The sequence below is a fragment of the Paroedura picta genome, chromosome 2, assembly GCF_049243985.1.
Source record: "Paroedura picta isolate Pp20150507F chromosome 2, Ppicta_v3.0, whole genome shotgun sequence".
Taxonomy (NCBI): domain Eukaryota; kingdom Metazoa; phylum Chordata; class Lepidosauria; order Squamata; family Gekkonidae; genus Paroedura; species Paroedura picta.
The window spans coordinates 91,998,997-92,016,929 of NC_135370.1; the positions used below are offsets into that span (position 1 = coordinate 91,998,997).

At 38.8% G+C, this 17,933-nt stretch overlaps 1 protein-coding gene across 8 annotated transcripts in view; it reads left to right on the forward strand.

Annotated features, from left to right (window-relative positions):
- The window catches only part of USH1C (USH1 protein network component harmonin), a 97,421-nt gene that overhangs the window by 40,817 nt on the left and 38,671 nt on the right, over positions 1-17,933 (forward strand). For 2 of the 8 annotated variants that reach the window (XM_077321608.1, XM_077321610.1), the window contains exon 1: positions 14,282-16,730. In XM_077321608.1, the coding sequence (XP_077177723.1) occupies positions 16,536-16,730 (195 nt within the window). In that variant the 5' untranslated portion in view covers positions 14,282-16,535. Of the gene's footprint in view, positions 1-431; positions 575-4,847; positions 4,914-6,332; positions 6,464-10,318; positions 10,387-13,182; positions 16,731-17,933 lie in introns of those variants that run through there. The other 6 variants (XM_077321607.1, XM_077321606.1, XM_077321612.1 and 3 more) reach the window with 6 other exon arrangements.

The window sequence follows — 17,933 nt, forward strand, 5'->3', positions numbered from 1 at the left end:
TCCTCCGGTTTCTAATACTCCTGCTCTGTAAAAAAACAAAAATCCAAGAATTATGCCAAAATTTGAAGCTTGAAAATTTTTCAATACTTGCCATTTTTATTTTAAAACTCTAAAAATAAAGCTGTTTAAATCATTATTGTGTATACAACACTTATATATAATTTATCAGTATATTATATCTATGAAATGGTTAATTTTATATTTATATTTTAAAATCCACCAGATTTCTTACAAAACAAGAAACAAACTATGAAATACTTATAGTGATAGACCTCAGGATGAGAGTGATCATTATTAATGTTTAGAAAAAGTATATTGTTTATATACACATTCAGTGAGAAAAGGAATGCCATGAAATTCTGGCACTATCTGGAGTCATAGAATTATTTACTAGACAAATGTAATTAATATGGTATTTTAATAATATTTAGGGAAGAGAGTTGTTTATGACTGAAGAGGAGAAGCAACGGGAAGAGTACCATCATGAGATGGAACGCCAAGAGCTGATGCGTCAGAAGCGGCTTGCACTAGAAACCAATAAAATTGTGAAAGAACAGCAAGAAAAAGAGAGATTGTAAGAGCTTGTGTGATAAAATTAACTGTTTGGGTTGACCACCACTGACTAGTGTTATAATCGCTTCAAGCTTCTTGGTTACTGTTAGCTGTTTTCTGTTGACATTTACTTTTATGGTGTTTCGGTATTACCTTCTTAGGGAATAGTGTGGTATAAACAGTAAATAATAATTCAGGGAAGAGAAGAAGATCAAGCAGGAGACATCTGGGTACCTTTTCTACTTTGATACACATTGTTTCCTTGATAGGTATTTTCCTCAACTGATCAGTTTGCGTGTATTCAAAACATTTGGTACCTTTTTGTCAGTCTATAGTCAACAAGACTGATCTCTTAAGAGATCGTTAGTGACAAAAAAACTTCAATTCTCTTTTATATTAACACATTTTATTAGTATATACACTATGAATAAAATGCCATAATAATGAGGAGCAGCAACAATCAAATTCTCATGTGAGGATTATGTGAAAACAACAAACATTCCCCTCCTGAGTGCAGACAGGGAGCAAGGCAAACTTCTTTGCCTGGGGGCTGCCGCCACAATAAACAAAGAAAAAGAAACAATACATCATGTGGCCCACTATAACTGGAGTGCAATGAAGAAAGGGTGAAAATAAAATCTCTTTATTGTGTTTCCTTTAAACAGTGATGACAGTTGATGCTGAAAGCTGAGCTGAACAAGGTTCCAGTATATCCTTGTTTCAATTTTATTTCATCAGCAGCAAAAGCTATTGCCAATACTTACTGAGCGATCAGATTGAGGTACTGCAGCCTGCAGTGCTTCTGATCGTTACTACTTCATCAGGGAGACAAAACTAAATAACCATTGAGCTTAGCATATAATGACCATGACACCACATTTAAAGTTATAAATCAAATCATTCTAAACTCAGTTGGTACAATTGGTACAACTCAAAGCCAAGAATTAAATAAAGGAATTCAATTCCCATGAGTGGTTAGCACCATGCAGATATAGAGCACAAAGACTAAAAATGAAATAGCTTTCTTCTTGGAAGAGCAAACGTTTAAAGTCTCTATGGTCATGTTTCTTCAGTACCTTTAAGACAACAATCTTAAAGCTGTTCTCTGAATGTTGTTTCTCTATAAAAATGTTGAATCAGAGGATTGTCTCCAGTTCTACTTCTGATTCAGGAGCGACGTTCAATGAGGCAGATTTTTTTTGTTTTTTATTTATATTTCAGTTTCTATACCGCCACTCCCAAGTGCCTCCTGGGGGTTTACAAAAATCTCCCCACAATAAAACCCTATAAAACAATAATTTAACCCCAATTACAGTAATTAAAACCCCAGTTAAAACCAACCCATGATGACGATAAACTCCCTCCCTACTCCCTGGCTCAGCAGACCTACTAATACCAGTGTCTCACAGGGAACCATCTCAGGGGGAGCCTGATCTTGTGAGGGGGGGGCAGATCTTCTATGCCCTGGCTTCAGCCAAACACCTGACAGAAGAGCTCTGTTTTGCAGGCCTGCAGAACTGAGAAAGTTCTGACAGGGCCCTCAGCTCTCCCAGGAGCTCATTCCATCAAGTGGGAGCCAGCACCAAAGAGTTGTCTAACTAATGTACCATTTTTTACAGTCACAAATTTAGGCATAAATCACATGTCTGGTATTAGAGTTACAGAAGAAATTTGTGCGGTTTAAAGTTCACATCAATATTTTCAACAATCTTAGTAGTTATGAACAAACACTACAATTTTCACAAGGAAAATTCACAAAATGACCACTAGTTTGAACTCCCATATTGCTCATGTCTGCCCTGACCTACCACTTCTAACAGAGCATGTGCATCAAAATCCAATAGGAGTCCGGGTGGAGTAAATGGCAGCCTGGAAGGTTTTCAACAATGTTCCAGTGTTTATAAATTAAAGACCTAATTCTGGTGGACATGGAGGAAAATTCTAGGGAGCAAAATATTCTATTGTCAGTTGTTATATTTGTTCTTTGGGTTTGGAGGAGTACATCCCTTGGGTGATGAGAAGCCCTGAATTCTGCTTTACTAATGATGATCTTATCAGGGTAAGGTAAAGGTAAAGGTATCCCCTGTGCAAGCACCGGGTCATGTCTGACCCTTGGGGTGATGCCCTCTAGCATTTTCATGGCAGACTCAATACAGGGTGGTTTGCCAGTGCCTTCCCCAGTCATTACCGTTTTACCTCCCAGCAAGCTGGGTACTCATTTTACCGACCTCAGAAGGATGGAAGGCTGAGTCAACCTTGAACCGGCTGCTGGGATTGAACTCCCAGCCTCATGGGCAGAGCTTTCAGACTGCATGTCTGCTGCCTTACCACTCTGCACCACAAGAGGCTCCTTATCAGGGTAAAGGTAAAGGTAAAGGTATCCCCTGTGCAAGCACCGAGTCATGTCTGACCCTTGGGGTGACGCGCTCCAGCGTTTTCTTGGCAGACTTAATACGGGGTGGTTTGCCAGTGCCTTCCCCAGTCATGACCGTTTACCCCCCAGCAAGCTGGGTACTCATTTTACCGACCTCGGAAGGATGGAAGGCTGAGTCAACCTTGAGCCGGCTGCTGGGATTGAACTCCCAGCCTCATGAGCAAAGTTTTCAGACGGCTGCCTTACCACTCTGCGCCACAAGAGGCTCTTTAACCTTATCAGGGTAGCCCCTAACAAACAATCAATTTTAAGTATTCCTGTGGTTTTATTCTTAGTGAGTTTGCTGGAATTACATTTGTACCTGAAAAACAAACTATATGGTAAATTGTTACATAAGGCTTGATAATGAAGATATGAATTTTTATCAGTAGTTTTTCGAAAAGGATGTACTGCCAGTCTGTACTAATGAAGATATAAATTTTTATCAGTAATCATTAGTAATGATTTACTAATGAAGATATGAATTTTTATCAGTAGTTTTTCGAAAAGGATGTACTGCCAGTCTGCAGTATTCTAGAATTGGGACTCTAGTATATTTATTAATTAAAAGCCTACTTATATCATTCAAAGGTTTACGAAAGTATTCATCCTTGAGCTGACGATATGCTTCAGTCAAATGTGCCTCCTTATCTAAAGCCAAATCTACATTTATCCCTCCTATTGATATACTTGGGTGGATGTTTTCATGAGACTTGTTGAGACAGAACAAAATAAAAAACAAAGTATGTTCAAGCAGAGATGGTACAATTTATCTAATAGTCAAAGGGCTATTCTTGATTCTCTAGCAATTTCAGATCCTGTTGTACGGGGTGGTATACAACAGAATTTTCATTACAAAGGTAAAATATTAATATAAAATTTTAAATTAACAGGAGTTAAGTTGTATTTATTTTCTAACCACTGTCTAGCGACTCAGGGCAGCTTACAACAAAGCAGAATACATATATCCTTATCCATGGTTCCTCTATATATTTGTGAAACAGCCTGGGGGGTGGAAGGTGTCCGGGTGTCCGAGTTGGAATACGGCCAATCAGGGTGCAGCCACCAACGCTACACCCTGACTGGCCCTGCCCCTACAGCTCCCGCCCTCCCTCCTTGGATACTAGCCGTGTTCCTCTCAGACACGCTAGAGACAGAGAGAGACACACAGATCCCTGCCCAACCAAACACAAGCCCTCATTTCTTCCTATTGCTCCTACTTCGAGGGAGGCAGAGAGAGACACAGAGAGAGCTACCCCAAGCTGCTGACCAGCCCAGCTTCCCTCCTAAGAACGAACCCTAATTACCTGTTATGGCTCCTGCTGCGACAGAGAGAGAGACAGAGAGAGCTGCTCCAAACTGCACACCAGCCCTGCTTCCCTCCTACAAACCAGCCCTGATTACCTGCTATGCTTCCTGCTGCAAGACACATTGAGAGACATTCAGCGAGAGGGAGAGAAAGAGACACACAGAGAGATCTACACCTTCCGGTGTCCCCTGAATCCTAGCGCCCATTGCATTCCTGGTTGCAATCGGCTTTCTTGATAGTAGTTAAAATAAAATACAACATAAATGTAATTAAATTAAGCAATCACAAGCATTAAACTATTAAAATCTATGCTGACTACTAGTTGCCAAATTTTCTCTCTTCTGCAGGGAGTGTCATAAGACCCTTTAGCTGATGAAATTTGTTTTGTACCCCCTTCTTTATATGCATTTTAGGCAGGCAGAAAAGGTTTGAGGTTTAGAATTATTCTGCTTGGCTGATTCATATGACTGGTGATTGCATATTGATTTTGTTGGATTTGGGTTTAATAGTAAAATTATTGGTATAGTTAGGTTAAGCTTCACTTAGCTGTGTGTTTTGTTTTGTTTTTTGCAGACGAAAATTGGAGATTGCACAGAAGGCTGCTGAGGAAGAAGAAAGATACCGTAAAGAAATTGAACAGTTAAGCCACCTTTTCCCATGTTCTTGTTTTTTGTGTAAAATGTGCATTTTTATAATTGCTGTTTTAGATGGGGGGAAATTGCTATTTTAGAAGGGGCTTTGAGGAAAAACAAAACCATTAGGATAATCCAAATGTATTTTCCTTTATAAACAGGTTTCAGTACCAGTTTATCATATTTTGAGTACTGCCAGGAAAGGATTGTTCTAGCAGTCTTGTAGGGAAAGAAGATGGCGGGGAAAGTGTCTTGTATTCTGCCTGAAAACTTAAGTTGTAGAGAAAAGGGGAAACTGTACTATGTGATATTTTGGAACTTTCCATTTAAACTGTGCTGTCCTTTCAAAACCATTGACAGCATGAGCCGACAAATGTTTATTTAGAAGCAAGTACGATTAAATTCTGTAGTGTAGTTTTAAATAAATGTACATAATATTGCACCCTGAGATATAGGCATATGTACCACACCAAAATTCAAAAGTAGAATTCAGATTCAGAACTGTGACCCTTAACATTTGGAATTTAGAAAAAACATAGGGGAAATAAAAAATATTAAGGATAGTGACTAATGGCAGATGCTTTCCCAGTTGTGGAAAGAAATAATTAAAAGAGTCTTGTTGCTAATCCCATCCGTCTCCACCCAAACATGGAAGCTTGTGGGCATGCTCCCTTAATATTTTAAACTATCTTTAACATTTTTATTTCCCCCATGTTTTTGTGAATGACAACTGACTCCAAAGAACGTATTTTGTTATTCCACCAAGGAACTATCCAATCTTCATTATCATGCAGCATTTGTTGTGACACTTTACTAAAATTTACTAATTTATTCTCTCCTTATATCTGTACTCTTATGTATTTTTGTTCCATTGTCTGAAAAAGTGTGCATGCACACGAAAGCTCACACCTTGAATAAAATGTGGTTGGTCTTAAAGGTGCTTTTGAACTTACATTTTATTCTGCTACTTCAGACCAATATGGCTACTCACCTGAATCCATATTTCTTCATGCAATTGTTATGGTCCTCAGTTTGCCACCTGGTAGTTGTTCCTTACTTAGGGTGGCCTCCCTGGCATCAACTAGAGCCCCATGACTTTTCTGCTGTAACTCCCACTTCCATGGAATGGACTTTGCGAGGAGGTGATAGGGCACCATTTCTGTAGACAGTTTAGTGGGTACTGTAAAATGAATCTATATGCTAGGGCTTTTTAATGGAAAATAAATCATAGGTACCTTTTAGAGGTAAGGGAGTTATTTTGGATTTCATTTTATTTTGCATGTTTTAAATTATTTTCAGCTACATTGAGTCATGAAGAAAGTTGAGATACAAATAAATATTCTAATTAATAATATAGATGCAAAGATAAATGCCTACTCAACTTAATTCTATTCAAACAAATCCAAGTTCTTGTGCTTCTTTCTAGAATAACTGCTGAGGAAGAGAAACTTAAAAAGCAGTGGGAAGAAGACTGGGCCCAGAAAGAGCCACCAAAACCTCCCAAAACTGTAGCTGCAGAAGTGCATCCTCCCCCTCCTGCCCCTCCCAAACATCGACGTAAGTAATAACTTTCACCTAACATGCAGAAATGTATTTAATGAATGGTAGCTCTCTCAGAATTTGTGCCTGATTAGAAGCCATTCAGTGCCTTGAGTTGTGAGAATAAACCACTGATGTAGTCAAATGACTACATTTCTGTTTCTATGAACTCGAGAACTGGTCTAAACTGAATAAAATGAAATTCAATAGGGACAAATGTAGAGTTCTGCATTTAGGTAGGAAAAACCATAGACCATATAGAAAAAACATATAGGATGTGGGAGTAGTATATGTGAAAAGCAGTAGTATATGTGAAAAGGATCTAGGAGTCTTAGTAGACCATACAATGAACATGAGTCAGCAGTGTGACTTAGTTGCTAAAAAGGCAAATGGGATTTGGGACTGTATCAAATGGAGTATCGTGTCCAGATCATGGGGGGTGATGGTACTGCTTTACTCTGCTCTGTTTCGGCCTCACTTGGAGTATACTGTTCAGTTGAAGAGGGATTTAGACAAACTGGAGCATGTCCAGAGGAGGGCAGCAAAGTTGGTGAGGGGTTTGTAGGCCAAGATGTATGAGGAAAGGTTGGGGGAGCTAGGTCTGTTTAGCCTGGAGAGGGGACCACTGAGAGGGGATCTGATAGCCACCTTCAAGTATTTAAAAGGGTGCCATATAGAGGATGGAGCAGAGTTGTTCTCTCTTGCCCCAGAGGGACGGACTAGATCCAATCGGATCAAATTAATTCAAAAGAAATTCCATCTAAACATCCGTAAGAAGTTCCTGACAGTCAGAGCGGTTTCTCAATGGGACAGGCTTCCTCAGGAGGTGGTGGGTTCTCCATCTTTGGAAATTTTAAACAGAGGCTGGATAGTCATCTGACAGAGAGGCTGATTCTGTGAAGGTTCAAGGGAGTGGCAGGTTACAGTGGATGAGCAATAGTATGAGCAATATGCATTCTGCATAGATGACCCAGGAGTTCCCCTTCCAATTCTATGATTCTATGATTCTAACTTGATTAAATGCTACAGATTAGAATGAGAGTGGGTAGCAGTGGGCTGAGATAAAATGTACAAGAAATAATTTCAAAGCAATTTGTATTTCCCGGTGAAGAGTTCACATTTATACCACCATTAAAGTAGAATTCTGTGCTTGGCATACTGGCAGACCTCTGATTACAAAAAATACCCTCATTTTTCTAAAGGTTAGAATTCATTATATTTGCAAATGGATACTAAATTATAGGTTGTTATACTAGCACACTTTATGATATTTTAGATGGCTGGTATGCCAGCTCCATTTAGGCATTACAGAAGCCTTCACATCCAGTCCTTCATACTCCAGAGGTGTAGAACCATGTTATAGAGCTGTTCATATGAAGTTAACTAAATAAGTTTAAAGATAAAATCTCCTGGAATTTCTTGTAAAGCTCATGTGATTAGCAAAACTGTTCAGTGCATCTCAGTGAGAAAGGTGGCTTATAAATTAAGTAAAATAATTGTTAGAAAAAGGTACCCGCAGAGAGGCTGTTTTTTCTGCAATGTTACAAAACGTCTCTAATACCGGAGACCAAAGTAGTGTCCCCAAGGGTCAGTATGGTGAGACAGCGATGGCAAGAATAGGGAAGGATCTGTGGTTGCTTTTAATGATTACAGTGATGTGGGGGACGACTAGCTACAGGTCCTTGTCTTGTATTTATTTCTTTGACTGTCATTACTAGTTTCAAAATAGGTTGTTACCTGTCTTGAGTGTCTAGAAGAGGTCAGCATACATATTGATAAATGAATGAAGGAGGAGAACACTCACATGCTTTGCATATGGTAAAACAAGCCAGCACAAATAGCCGCCGCTGCCCCCATTGGCACACGGCGGCCATTGTTGGTTGGGGGGCCCAGAGCACAATGTGTGCGCTGCCATGCACGTGCGCAGGGCCCAGGAAGGCCCTTGGCCGCATGCGCAGGAAAACTGCGTGCACCTTGGGGGGCGTGGTCAGGCGGTAGCAGCTTTAAAATGAGGCCGCGTGACGCACGAGGTCTCTTACTCTGCTGCCTGCAATGGTTTCCTGCCCTCCCACCTCAGGATAGCTAAAAGGAGTTTACTCTGTTAGTTTCGTTATGAATGCAATTTGTCACGGCTGGTGATTAGTTGGAGTTGGATCCATAAGTCAAAATGTGCGACTGCAAGCTGGGTTGAGGCCTATTTGGGGGGAGCCTCAATAAGAGGTTGTCATGTGAATCTGGGGGGCAGCTTCACAGATGGGAAGTTGGCCTCCACACATGGCAGGGAGGCTCCAATCAAGGTTGACGCCCATGGGGCTTCTCTAGGCTTGCCTTCCCAGCGGGCTTGCGGGCCTGATGGTTAGGGGAGCTGGGTGAACAGTTGCCTGGTCCCCCCAGGCGGACCCACTAGAGGTGCTCTCCCCCTCCCTCCTTCGGGCTGCCAGTGTACTGCAGCAGGGAGGGGGCAGTTGTCGATCCTCCTCCCCCACCAGGGGTGTGCCGATACTCATAGCATGAGATTTGTGTTTTAATAAAGCCGTTGACCTGTTTTATGCAAAAAAAAAACAAACTCTTGATTGCGTGCTCATTGTGCGTCAGAAATCTGCCCCCCCTCACCCAGCAACTTAGTGCCTGCTAAGTGGAAAGCAATCCGATGTTATGGCTACTCAGTATTTCACCTCTCCTGTTTTTGCAATCCTGATCAGGAAACATGTGGAGGTCCACCAAAACCATCTTAGACCTCTGTAGCAGGTTGCATTATCTTGTGAGCTGCAAGTTGACCAGATACATAAGAATACATTTCCTTTCCCCCTCTTCCTCTATCCCCAGCTCATTTTCCCCTCCACTCTGTTTCCTTCCACTCACAGTAAAATTGATTGTTCTCACAATTTCTTGTGAATGTTCCATCCTCTGAATTCATCAGAGAAGAAAAGGCACTTTTAATATATATCCACTATCAATAGGAAATAAACTCCTAAGAATTAACTATGTCCAGTAAATGTATATTTATTTTATTCGGGGATATCTTTAAAGAAATGTCCAGAAGTGTAGATTAATTTGTGGACTTGGAAGCAGGCCTGCATACGTTTTGACCAACCCAGATAAACACAATTTATATGGAAATCCTCTAGATTATTCGTCTGCCTGTTACTGTGGGGACTCTAGCATGCTGGAGTTGAAAACCTATTGGCTGTGGATCACAGTTTGTACAGGGCTGGTATAAATGCTACCTTAGTTTGGCAATGTGTGATTCAAATTCTCATTAAAGAAAGTAGTAATAGTAATAATAACAACAACTTTATTTTTATAGCCCACCCTTCCTGGTTTGTTCAGGGTGGGTAACAACAGGATTCATAGAATTAACATTATTTTGATAAACAGATTTTTCAGCATACTAATTATATTTAATTAATATGATTTAATTAGTATAATCTAATTTAATTTATATATTGACTATAATTTGTGAACTGTTTAGAAAGTCACAAGCATCTCCAAATAAAAATTTGGAAGCAGCTATTATGGGGAAGGACTTTGTTTTGGTCTGACGTTACTTTCACACATGTGGGATAATACACTTCCCCTGTACTTTAACAGTTATTTGCTGAAGTTATTTGCAACAAGCACATTAGCCAATGTGTGCGAAAGCAGCCTGAGATCCTAGAGCTTTTCTGCAATTCAAAGAAGACAATAGTGAACTAAATGAACTGATTTGTCATGAGGAATATTAATTTTCATCCTTGTTAAGTTTGCTTCCTACAAAACTGCATAATTTCTCCAACAACTTTCTCTATATTAATGAATTTAATTGCCTGAAGAAAAGAACCAGAGTGTTATCTTTTTTTCATCCCTTTTTTCTTTCCTCCTTTGTTTCTCTAGTAGATTTAGATGCATATGACCAGCGTGCAGCAGATATGAGTGGAATGAACCTGAAAGAAAGCCAAAAGGTTTGCTGTAATACCTTGGATTCTTATCTTGACTCTGATGCCTCTTGCACAGCTCTTCCTCTTGACAGTCAGTCAGTATTGGACTAACAATTATTTTATTAGGGTCATAACTTATACTTAGTAGTTGTGTCATATTTATGGACAAAGCAAGATTATCAAGGCTTCAAGAAATCATAGTAGCTTAGCTCAACAACATATTTTAATGGATCTATTTTTCATACTGAAAACCAGGACAGCAACAATAGTCTGTTGACATCATGCTACAAATGAATTAAGTCAACATTCTTACCAGTCACACATATACATGAACTGCAAATAGTTGGGATATGGTACTCTTGTTAAGCTAATAAATTAGGGGAATTAGTGTTAGTTGTACTAACTCTGGATAATTAACTAGCCTAAAAAGTTTGTGGATTGCTTTAAAGTTCTCAGGGCAAGGACATACACAAAGAACGAAATAAATTTAATTCTTAATAATAGGTTTGGGTATGGTTCTCTTGGGTGCTCCGGGGACAAAGGAAATATGCCATTTTCCTCCTTAGTTCACTAGGCATCAAGGTGACTAACAGCAGAATTCTATGAAGTAAGTCCAGGTAAGTTTGATGATGGTTACTCCAAGGTTAGTAAAAATAGGACTGCACACTAGGGTGTGTGTGTGTTAAGTGACATCAAGTCACTTCCAACACACGATGAGCCTATGAATCAGTCCCCCAAAGGTCCTATTGTTAACAGCCTTCATCAGGTTTTACAGACTGAAAGCTATGGCTTCTTTGACTGATTGAATCGTTCTCATGTTGGGTCTACTTTTCCTGATGCATTCAACTTTTCCTGCCATTATTATCCTTTCCAACTAGTCTTGTCTTCTCAATGTAAACAAAATACAATACTCTCAGTTCAAGCTTGATTGGAACCAGAACTATTTGTCTTTTGGCAGTCCACAGTACCCATAAAATTATCTTCCAACACCACATTTCAAAGGAATTAACTTTTTCTTCATTGTTCAACTTTCACACAGTACACAGTAATAGGAAATACTAGGGGATGAATGAATTTAACATAGAAATTTAAATTAATTAAACCATTTTAAAACATTAAAACCAGATAATAAATACTAGAATAGCCCAAGTCCCTCTCTCATATGGGCAAAGACAGGGGTAAGGGTCATATAAAAAAAAACCTTTGTTAGTATAACTGCTGAAATTCTCTCATATGCTTCAGTGACCAATGTAAATTCACAATATGATCTCTAGTTATTCTTTTCTGAATCCTCGTTAAACATCTCATATTTCTAGTTCTATGTATGATAACAGCCTTTGTTGTAAGACTTTGAGGATTTAGTGTTGTAAGACTTTGAGAAATTAGTGTGATAGTCTGATATTTGCTGAAGTCTTTGACATCTCTTTTTTCTGAATTGGAATGTAAATTGAGCATTTCTCATCTATCAGTCATTGTTTTGTTGTCCATTTGATGGTATATTCTTGTTAAGATTTTGATGGACTCCATTTCTGTGGCTTGGAACTGTTCTGTTGATATTCTATCTACTCTTGGTGATTTGTTTTCCCTGATTGCTCTCAGTGTGGCTTTCATTTCACTTTATAAAACTTTCTTCTTCAAAAGTTTCTTTTTGGTTGTTGTTGTTGTTAGATGCGAAGTCATGTCCGACCCATCGCAACCCCATGGACAATGATCCTCCAGGCCTTCCTGTCCTCTACCATTCCCTGGAGTCCATTTAAGTTTGCACCAACTGCTTCAGTGACTCCATCCAGCCGCCTCATTCTCTGTTGTCCCCTTCTTCTTTTGCCCTCAATCGCTCCCAGCGTTAGACTCTTCTCCAGGGAGTCCTTCCTTCTCATGAGGTGGCCAAAGTATTTGAGTTTCATCTTCAGGATCAGGCCTTCTAAAGAGCAGTCAGGGCTGGTTTGTTCACCTTGCAGTCCAAGGGAAATATGAAATATTATAACAATGCAATAACAGTCATAACACAAGGTGGTATAACATAGTCGTAACATAACACGACAGCCCAAACAGTATTATTAACAGAACAACAATGACAATCTCTGGGCAGGTCAGATTGGTCAGACATGGAAGGGCGTCTGAGTGGGGGCGGGACCAGCAGATGTTTGAGTTTGTTGGCTTCACACAAATGCCTGATGGAAGAGCTCCCTTTTGCAGGCCCTGTGGAACTGTGGAAGTTCGGGCAGCTACATATTACATAACTAAATACATTACTAACTCTATAATTACTAACTATATATTGCATAACTGCTATTGGAAGACAAGATAAACACAAGATAAAGATGGCATTTGAGAATACATATCTTGTGTTTTAATATCACCTTAATATCATACGCCACGTCCTGCATTTTTTGAAAAGCTTGTATTTCCCCAAAATTTACATATACAGTCTAAAAATTGATTATACTATTAAAAATTGATTACACTATTACAACTCCTCCCCCTTTTTTTCTTCCTGAGTTGGAACCAGTTTTCAGGCAGGTTCTGACTGCCTTTGCTACATCTTTTATCACTGTTAAAGTCTCTTTCTTCTGTGTTTGTCATTTCCTGAGCAAAACACTTGGTATTTTTCTGAGTGAAAATGTCCTAATCTAGTCCACTTAGTTCCCAGGATTACAATGTTTAAAAGTTCCCATGTATTCCCAGGATTACAATGTTCCTGTTTTACAATTTTGAGTTTATCTTGATTCATACTTCTCATGTTCTATGTTCAAACAACTTTGGCCTTTCCTTTTGTATCCATTCATATCAGTGACGGATATCCTTTTGACTTTTGTCTAGTTGCATCATTAAGAACAGCACTACTCAAAGTTCTCAGCTCTTTCCCAGTAGCTGATTGAATGCCATTCAACCTAAGAGTTCCGTCTTCCAGCTCTATATCTTTTTTAATGTTGGATTGTCTTATCATAGGATTTTCTGTGCGTGACACATGAAGGTAGAATTAGTTTGTAGATTACATCCATTTTAGACTATTTTCTAGAGAAGTCCACAATCTAAATAGTGAATTGCCAGCTGCATAATCAGTCAATTAATAGGAGTGGAATTATAGAAGGTATTTTGAATACTGAAGAGTATTTTGTTTGAAAATTTAAAACAGTTCTTGTTTATAGAAGGTTGCATGTTATAGAATAAATATCAACTTGTTTTACTTCTAAAGATAAGTATTTGCTCCAGGTATACTGCAAACACAGAGCTCCTTCCACTTCACCTGAGAGTGGCAGCTCAGTACTACTGCCATTTCATGGGTATCTATAGCGAAGCTTTACTAGTAGTTCGATAGGGAGATGCTTCATGTGTAGCAAAAGTCTTACAGTGTGATCTCCACTTCAAGGCATTTACATCAGAATGGCTGTGCAGTTATTTAAGCAGACAGAGCAACTATACAGATATAAAGAACAATAAGTAGCCGTATTTGTCTGTTACCAAAGAGCTAGTTCAAAGTTAAGGTAAGGGTGCTATGATGTACTTGATCCAAAGATGGACTTTTTTCTTTTTTAGCAGCACTATGCCAGTCACATATGGAACACCATTGATATCTATATCTATAATGCATTGTTCTCAGCCATGTTTTTCTGTTTTGCATATTCATAGATTTTGGATGGTTTTATCGTTATGAAGGAAAATTTCCCACAATTCGGAAGGTACAAAAATGTTGGGTGTGGTTGTCTTAGTGTTAGAGAGAGTTTGCTGTGGAAACTGCTTTCTAAACCAATTTGTGTTTCTCCCAATAAACAGAACAGCAATGAATGTGTATTCATAACTGTGACAATAAGAACGAGTTTTCTTGACATATTGAGCATTTTCACAAACATGTTCTTGTTAAGATGTGCAGTAAATAAAGGTGATATATTCTTATTATGTGTAAGCAATTCCGTTTAACACAGTACAACAAGGACTGTTCTGTATGTGCAGTAGACTGAGTTGAGGGAGACAGGTTATTACCTAGCTTTTGCATACTGTGCTACTTACAAGGAATTATTAATGTGAAATAATTTTTTTTAATGTAATCCCTCACTTGCATCCTGAAGTAGTGCATTTCATTTTTCCACTTCAGCACTCTGCTACTTTGTTACTACCTTATTCTGCTGCATATGTAGATCAGACTTGGATGCCATGGGGTTTGGAGCCACTTAATTTGTGCATGTGTTTGTTTTAAACATTTGTACCCTGCTCTCTCAATAAAATATGCTCAAGGCAACTATTAGAGAAATGCACCAGAAAAAATTGTTTTTGTTTTGATTTCTGGGAGGGAATAATTATCAGTGTGACAGATTATTTAGGTCTCCAATGCCCATCCTGTATTTAGATTTGGCTTTTCACTGGAATTCCAAAATTATTTGGGTCCATTATTCCCTAAGGGGAATCTTGAGGATGGCAGCTTGTACTGACTTTTCTTTAAGCAAATTACACCAAAATTGCAGTGGAATTTGTGCTGTTAAAAAGCCCAAGTTTCAAATTACTGGACCAAGGTGCCCCCCCTGCCATCCTTCATTGCTTCCTGTGGGGTAGAAATCCATGCTTCAGGACATACAATAGCCAGTCTCACAAGATCAAGCAACAACTGGCCACAAGGCTCTCAATGCAAATAGAATCAACAAGCACAACAGATCCAATGTCAAACCACAGAATCCCAACAGACTCATGGGACAATGAGGCAGAAAAAATAAAATTATACAGGCACATATTTTAGATACCAGAGGTCTAAGCCTTTTCCCTCCAGTACCATCTTTTGAAACCAATCAGTCTTTTGAAACCAATGGTGCCCCAGATACCCAAATGTGCCAATCAGAAGTGTACCATGGTTAGTGGTGCTTAAAGTTACTCAGTTCTAGGAGAATCAACAGGATCAAATTCCCACTGTCTGAAGGTCATTACTCAAGGCAGCAGAGATAGTTGGGAGTCCCCAAACCAGGTCAGAAGCCAGGCTGAAAGGAGTCCAGATTTTCTGCTGCATCCAAGAAAGCTTGGCATTGCACATTGCAAACATGTTGCTCTGTGGTTCAAAGTAACAGATTTTAAATAACATTAATATTTCCTGTGTTACATTAACTTCTGTGGGAATTATGGATGCTTTAATCCAAGAATCTAAATGTTCTTTATCACTACTGCTTTTTTTAGAACTGTATTGAGCAGTTTAAATGCCAGAGATTAGGAGGGTAGATGGACTAGATTTCATAGGATTTTATGTTCCTAAATACACTGGTGTCCTAAACATCAGCTGTTACTATATAAACACATCATACCATTTTAAAGAAAAAAATATAAGTTGCATGGTCAAAATCCTTTCTGAAGTGCCTGAATTTCCATTAAGATCCATAGTTTGTGTTGCCTGTAAATTATTCATTCTGGCTGATGAGATAGTCTAGCAGATATTTGGGGAGATGGTTGAGATGGTTTTAGTTTTGTTCCTTTCTTCAAAAAAAATATTAATTTTCATTGCACATGTGCATTTTACATTTGTTTGGATTCCCATTATTTCAAAAATTTGGTATTCCATATAAATCTGCAATTTATATTTGCAATTGTTTGCGGTATTTTTTGGGGGGAATGCATGGTGTGTTGGATGTGTGAAGCATTGGTTTCTTTTCTTACATGGTGAAAAAATATTTCTAATGAATATGTGAGCAACTGTCATGTAAAAAGAATCACTATATATAGACCATTTGAAGAAAAAAGGTCACATGTAGGTTGTGTTGTACATCCACATGCTATGATGGAATACTGAAAATAGTATTGATATTTTATTGTTCTGAAAAAGAATCAGTATACAAAGTATACAAAGAAATAATGAATAACGGTAATGAATGAATTTTCCAATTCATCATTTGATCTAGTAGATGAGAATCATGTCTTAATTTGGATTGATTTAAGGTAAGACAAAAGTTCCATGAGAACTGTGGCTGTAGAAAACTGACAAAATATCATTAGGCATTGTAGGGAAGTTCAGTTTCCCCTGTCAATGTTATACTAAATGTAGCTTCTGTAGCTTTACTTGAAATGAATTTCATCTGCTCCAGCAGTCACTGTGCTTGGATACACATATGCATTCATTTTTGAAGACACTTTTTAAGACACATCAATTTTATTAAGACAGATGCTCATGTATTTGTCATGTTAAACCTTGCAAAGAATAAATGTTCTATTTGCATGCAATAATAATAATTGTGGAAAAACAGAAAGGGAAAGAAAGAAAGAAATCCAAAAGTGACAGTCTCAGTGAACAGAAGAAAAGTAAAATGGAGATGGAGTTCGAGCAAAAACTTGCCATGGAAAAAGAAGAGAAGTTGGAAAGAGAAAAACAGTTGAAAATTAACCGACTTGTTCAAGAGGTATGTTGCTTTATGATTTAGACCTCGTTATGTAATATGTTTTCTCTTTCTCCCATATATTCCATTGTGAAAAAAGTAACCATGGATATTGTTTAGGCATTTGTATCTGCAAAGAGATACACATTTTAAGTTTATCACTGTAATATAGTACTGGACTATAAATCCTGCTTACTTAGGCAGATAGAATTATTCAGGCAGTTAGATCTAGTGGCATATGCGTGCACATCTCTGTTTAGATGAAAAATAAGTCCTCTTTTTGAAGACAGTGCCTATTTTTTTTCTTTTTCTCTTCTACACAATTCAGGCAAGGCTAACTTGGAAAGTAAGGAACTGCTGGAAATCAGAAAGCACATTAATAAAACAATAGACTGAATAAGGGTGTTTAAGGTTCTTAGAACAGTATTGGATGGAAACCTAAGAAATGTAAATTGAGTGAAGGTTGTGGAATGGACCTTTACAATATCCCCTGCCACTGCAGCTCCCTTTACCCAACAAACTCTGTTCCTGAAGGTCAGGAGGTCCTGAGGAATAGTGTGAGTGTCACACATAGGGTTTGAATGAGAAGGAGAAAGATTGCCCTGTTATAGTGGCCTGGGAACAAGCTGACTTGAGCCGCTACCACAGGGGCCATTCCTTTGCGTAGCATCAACAGTTCCTGTGGTGGAGGTGGTGGAGAAAGCACTCATCACCTCCATCTGCAGGGAGATCCACTCAAAACTGGTCCTGTGAGTAGTAGTGTTGGAAGAGAGTTGGATTTCGTCTTCATAATGTCTTCAGCTAGGTCAAATGAAGCAGCCTCTGTATTGAATGTAATGGGTGAACCTGTGCCTTCTCCCTCACCACTGCTAGAGCCAACTCTGGGTTCACTTGCTTGCAGTCCTCCAGGAGAGTGACTTACCCAGATCTTTGTGGCGAATTCAATAGCAAGTATTTTCCTTGGAAGGGGGAATCACCCATCCATTTGCACAGATACTACTGCAAAAGAAACAAGGGTCTGTGTGAGAATATAGGTGGTTTCCATTAGCTTGAATCCAGAAAACTGTGAGTGATTAATGGGTTTTTCCCAAATTTCTCATCCCCCAACAGGCCCTTTCTCTGCATTTCATGGCATTCCTGCACGTCTTTGGAGAATGTAGTAGGAAGGAGTCAGCAATGATCCATTCAATTAACTTTGCTGTATTTGGTTCTGCGGGACCATGCAGT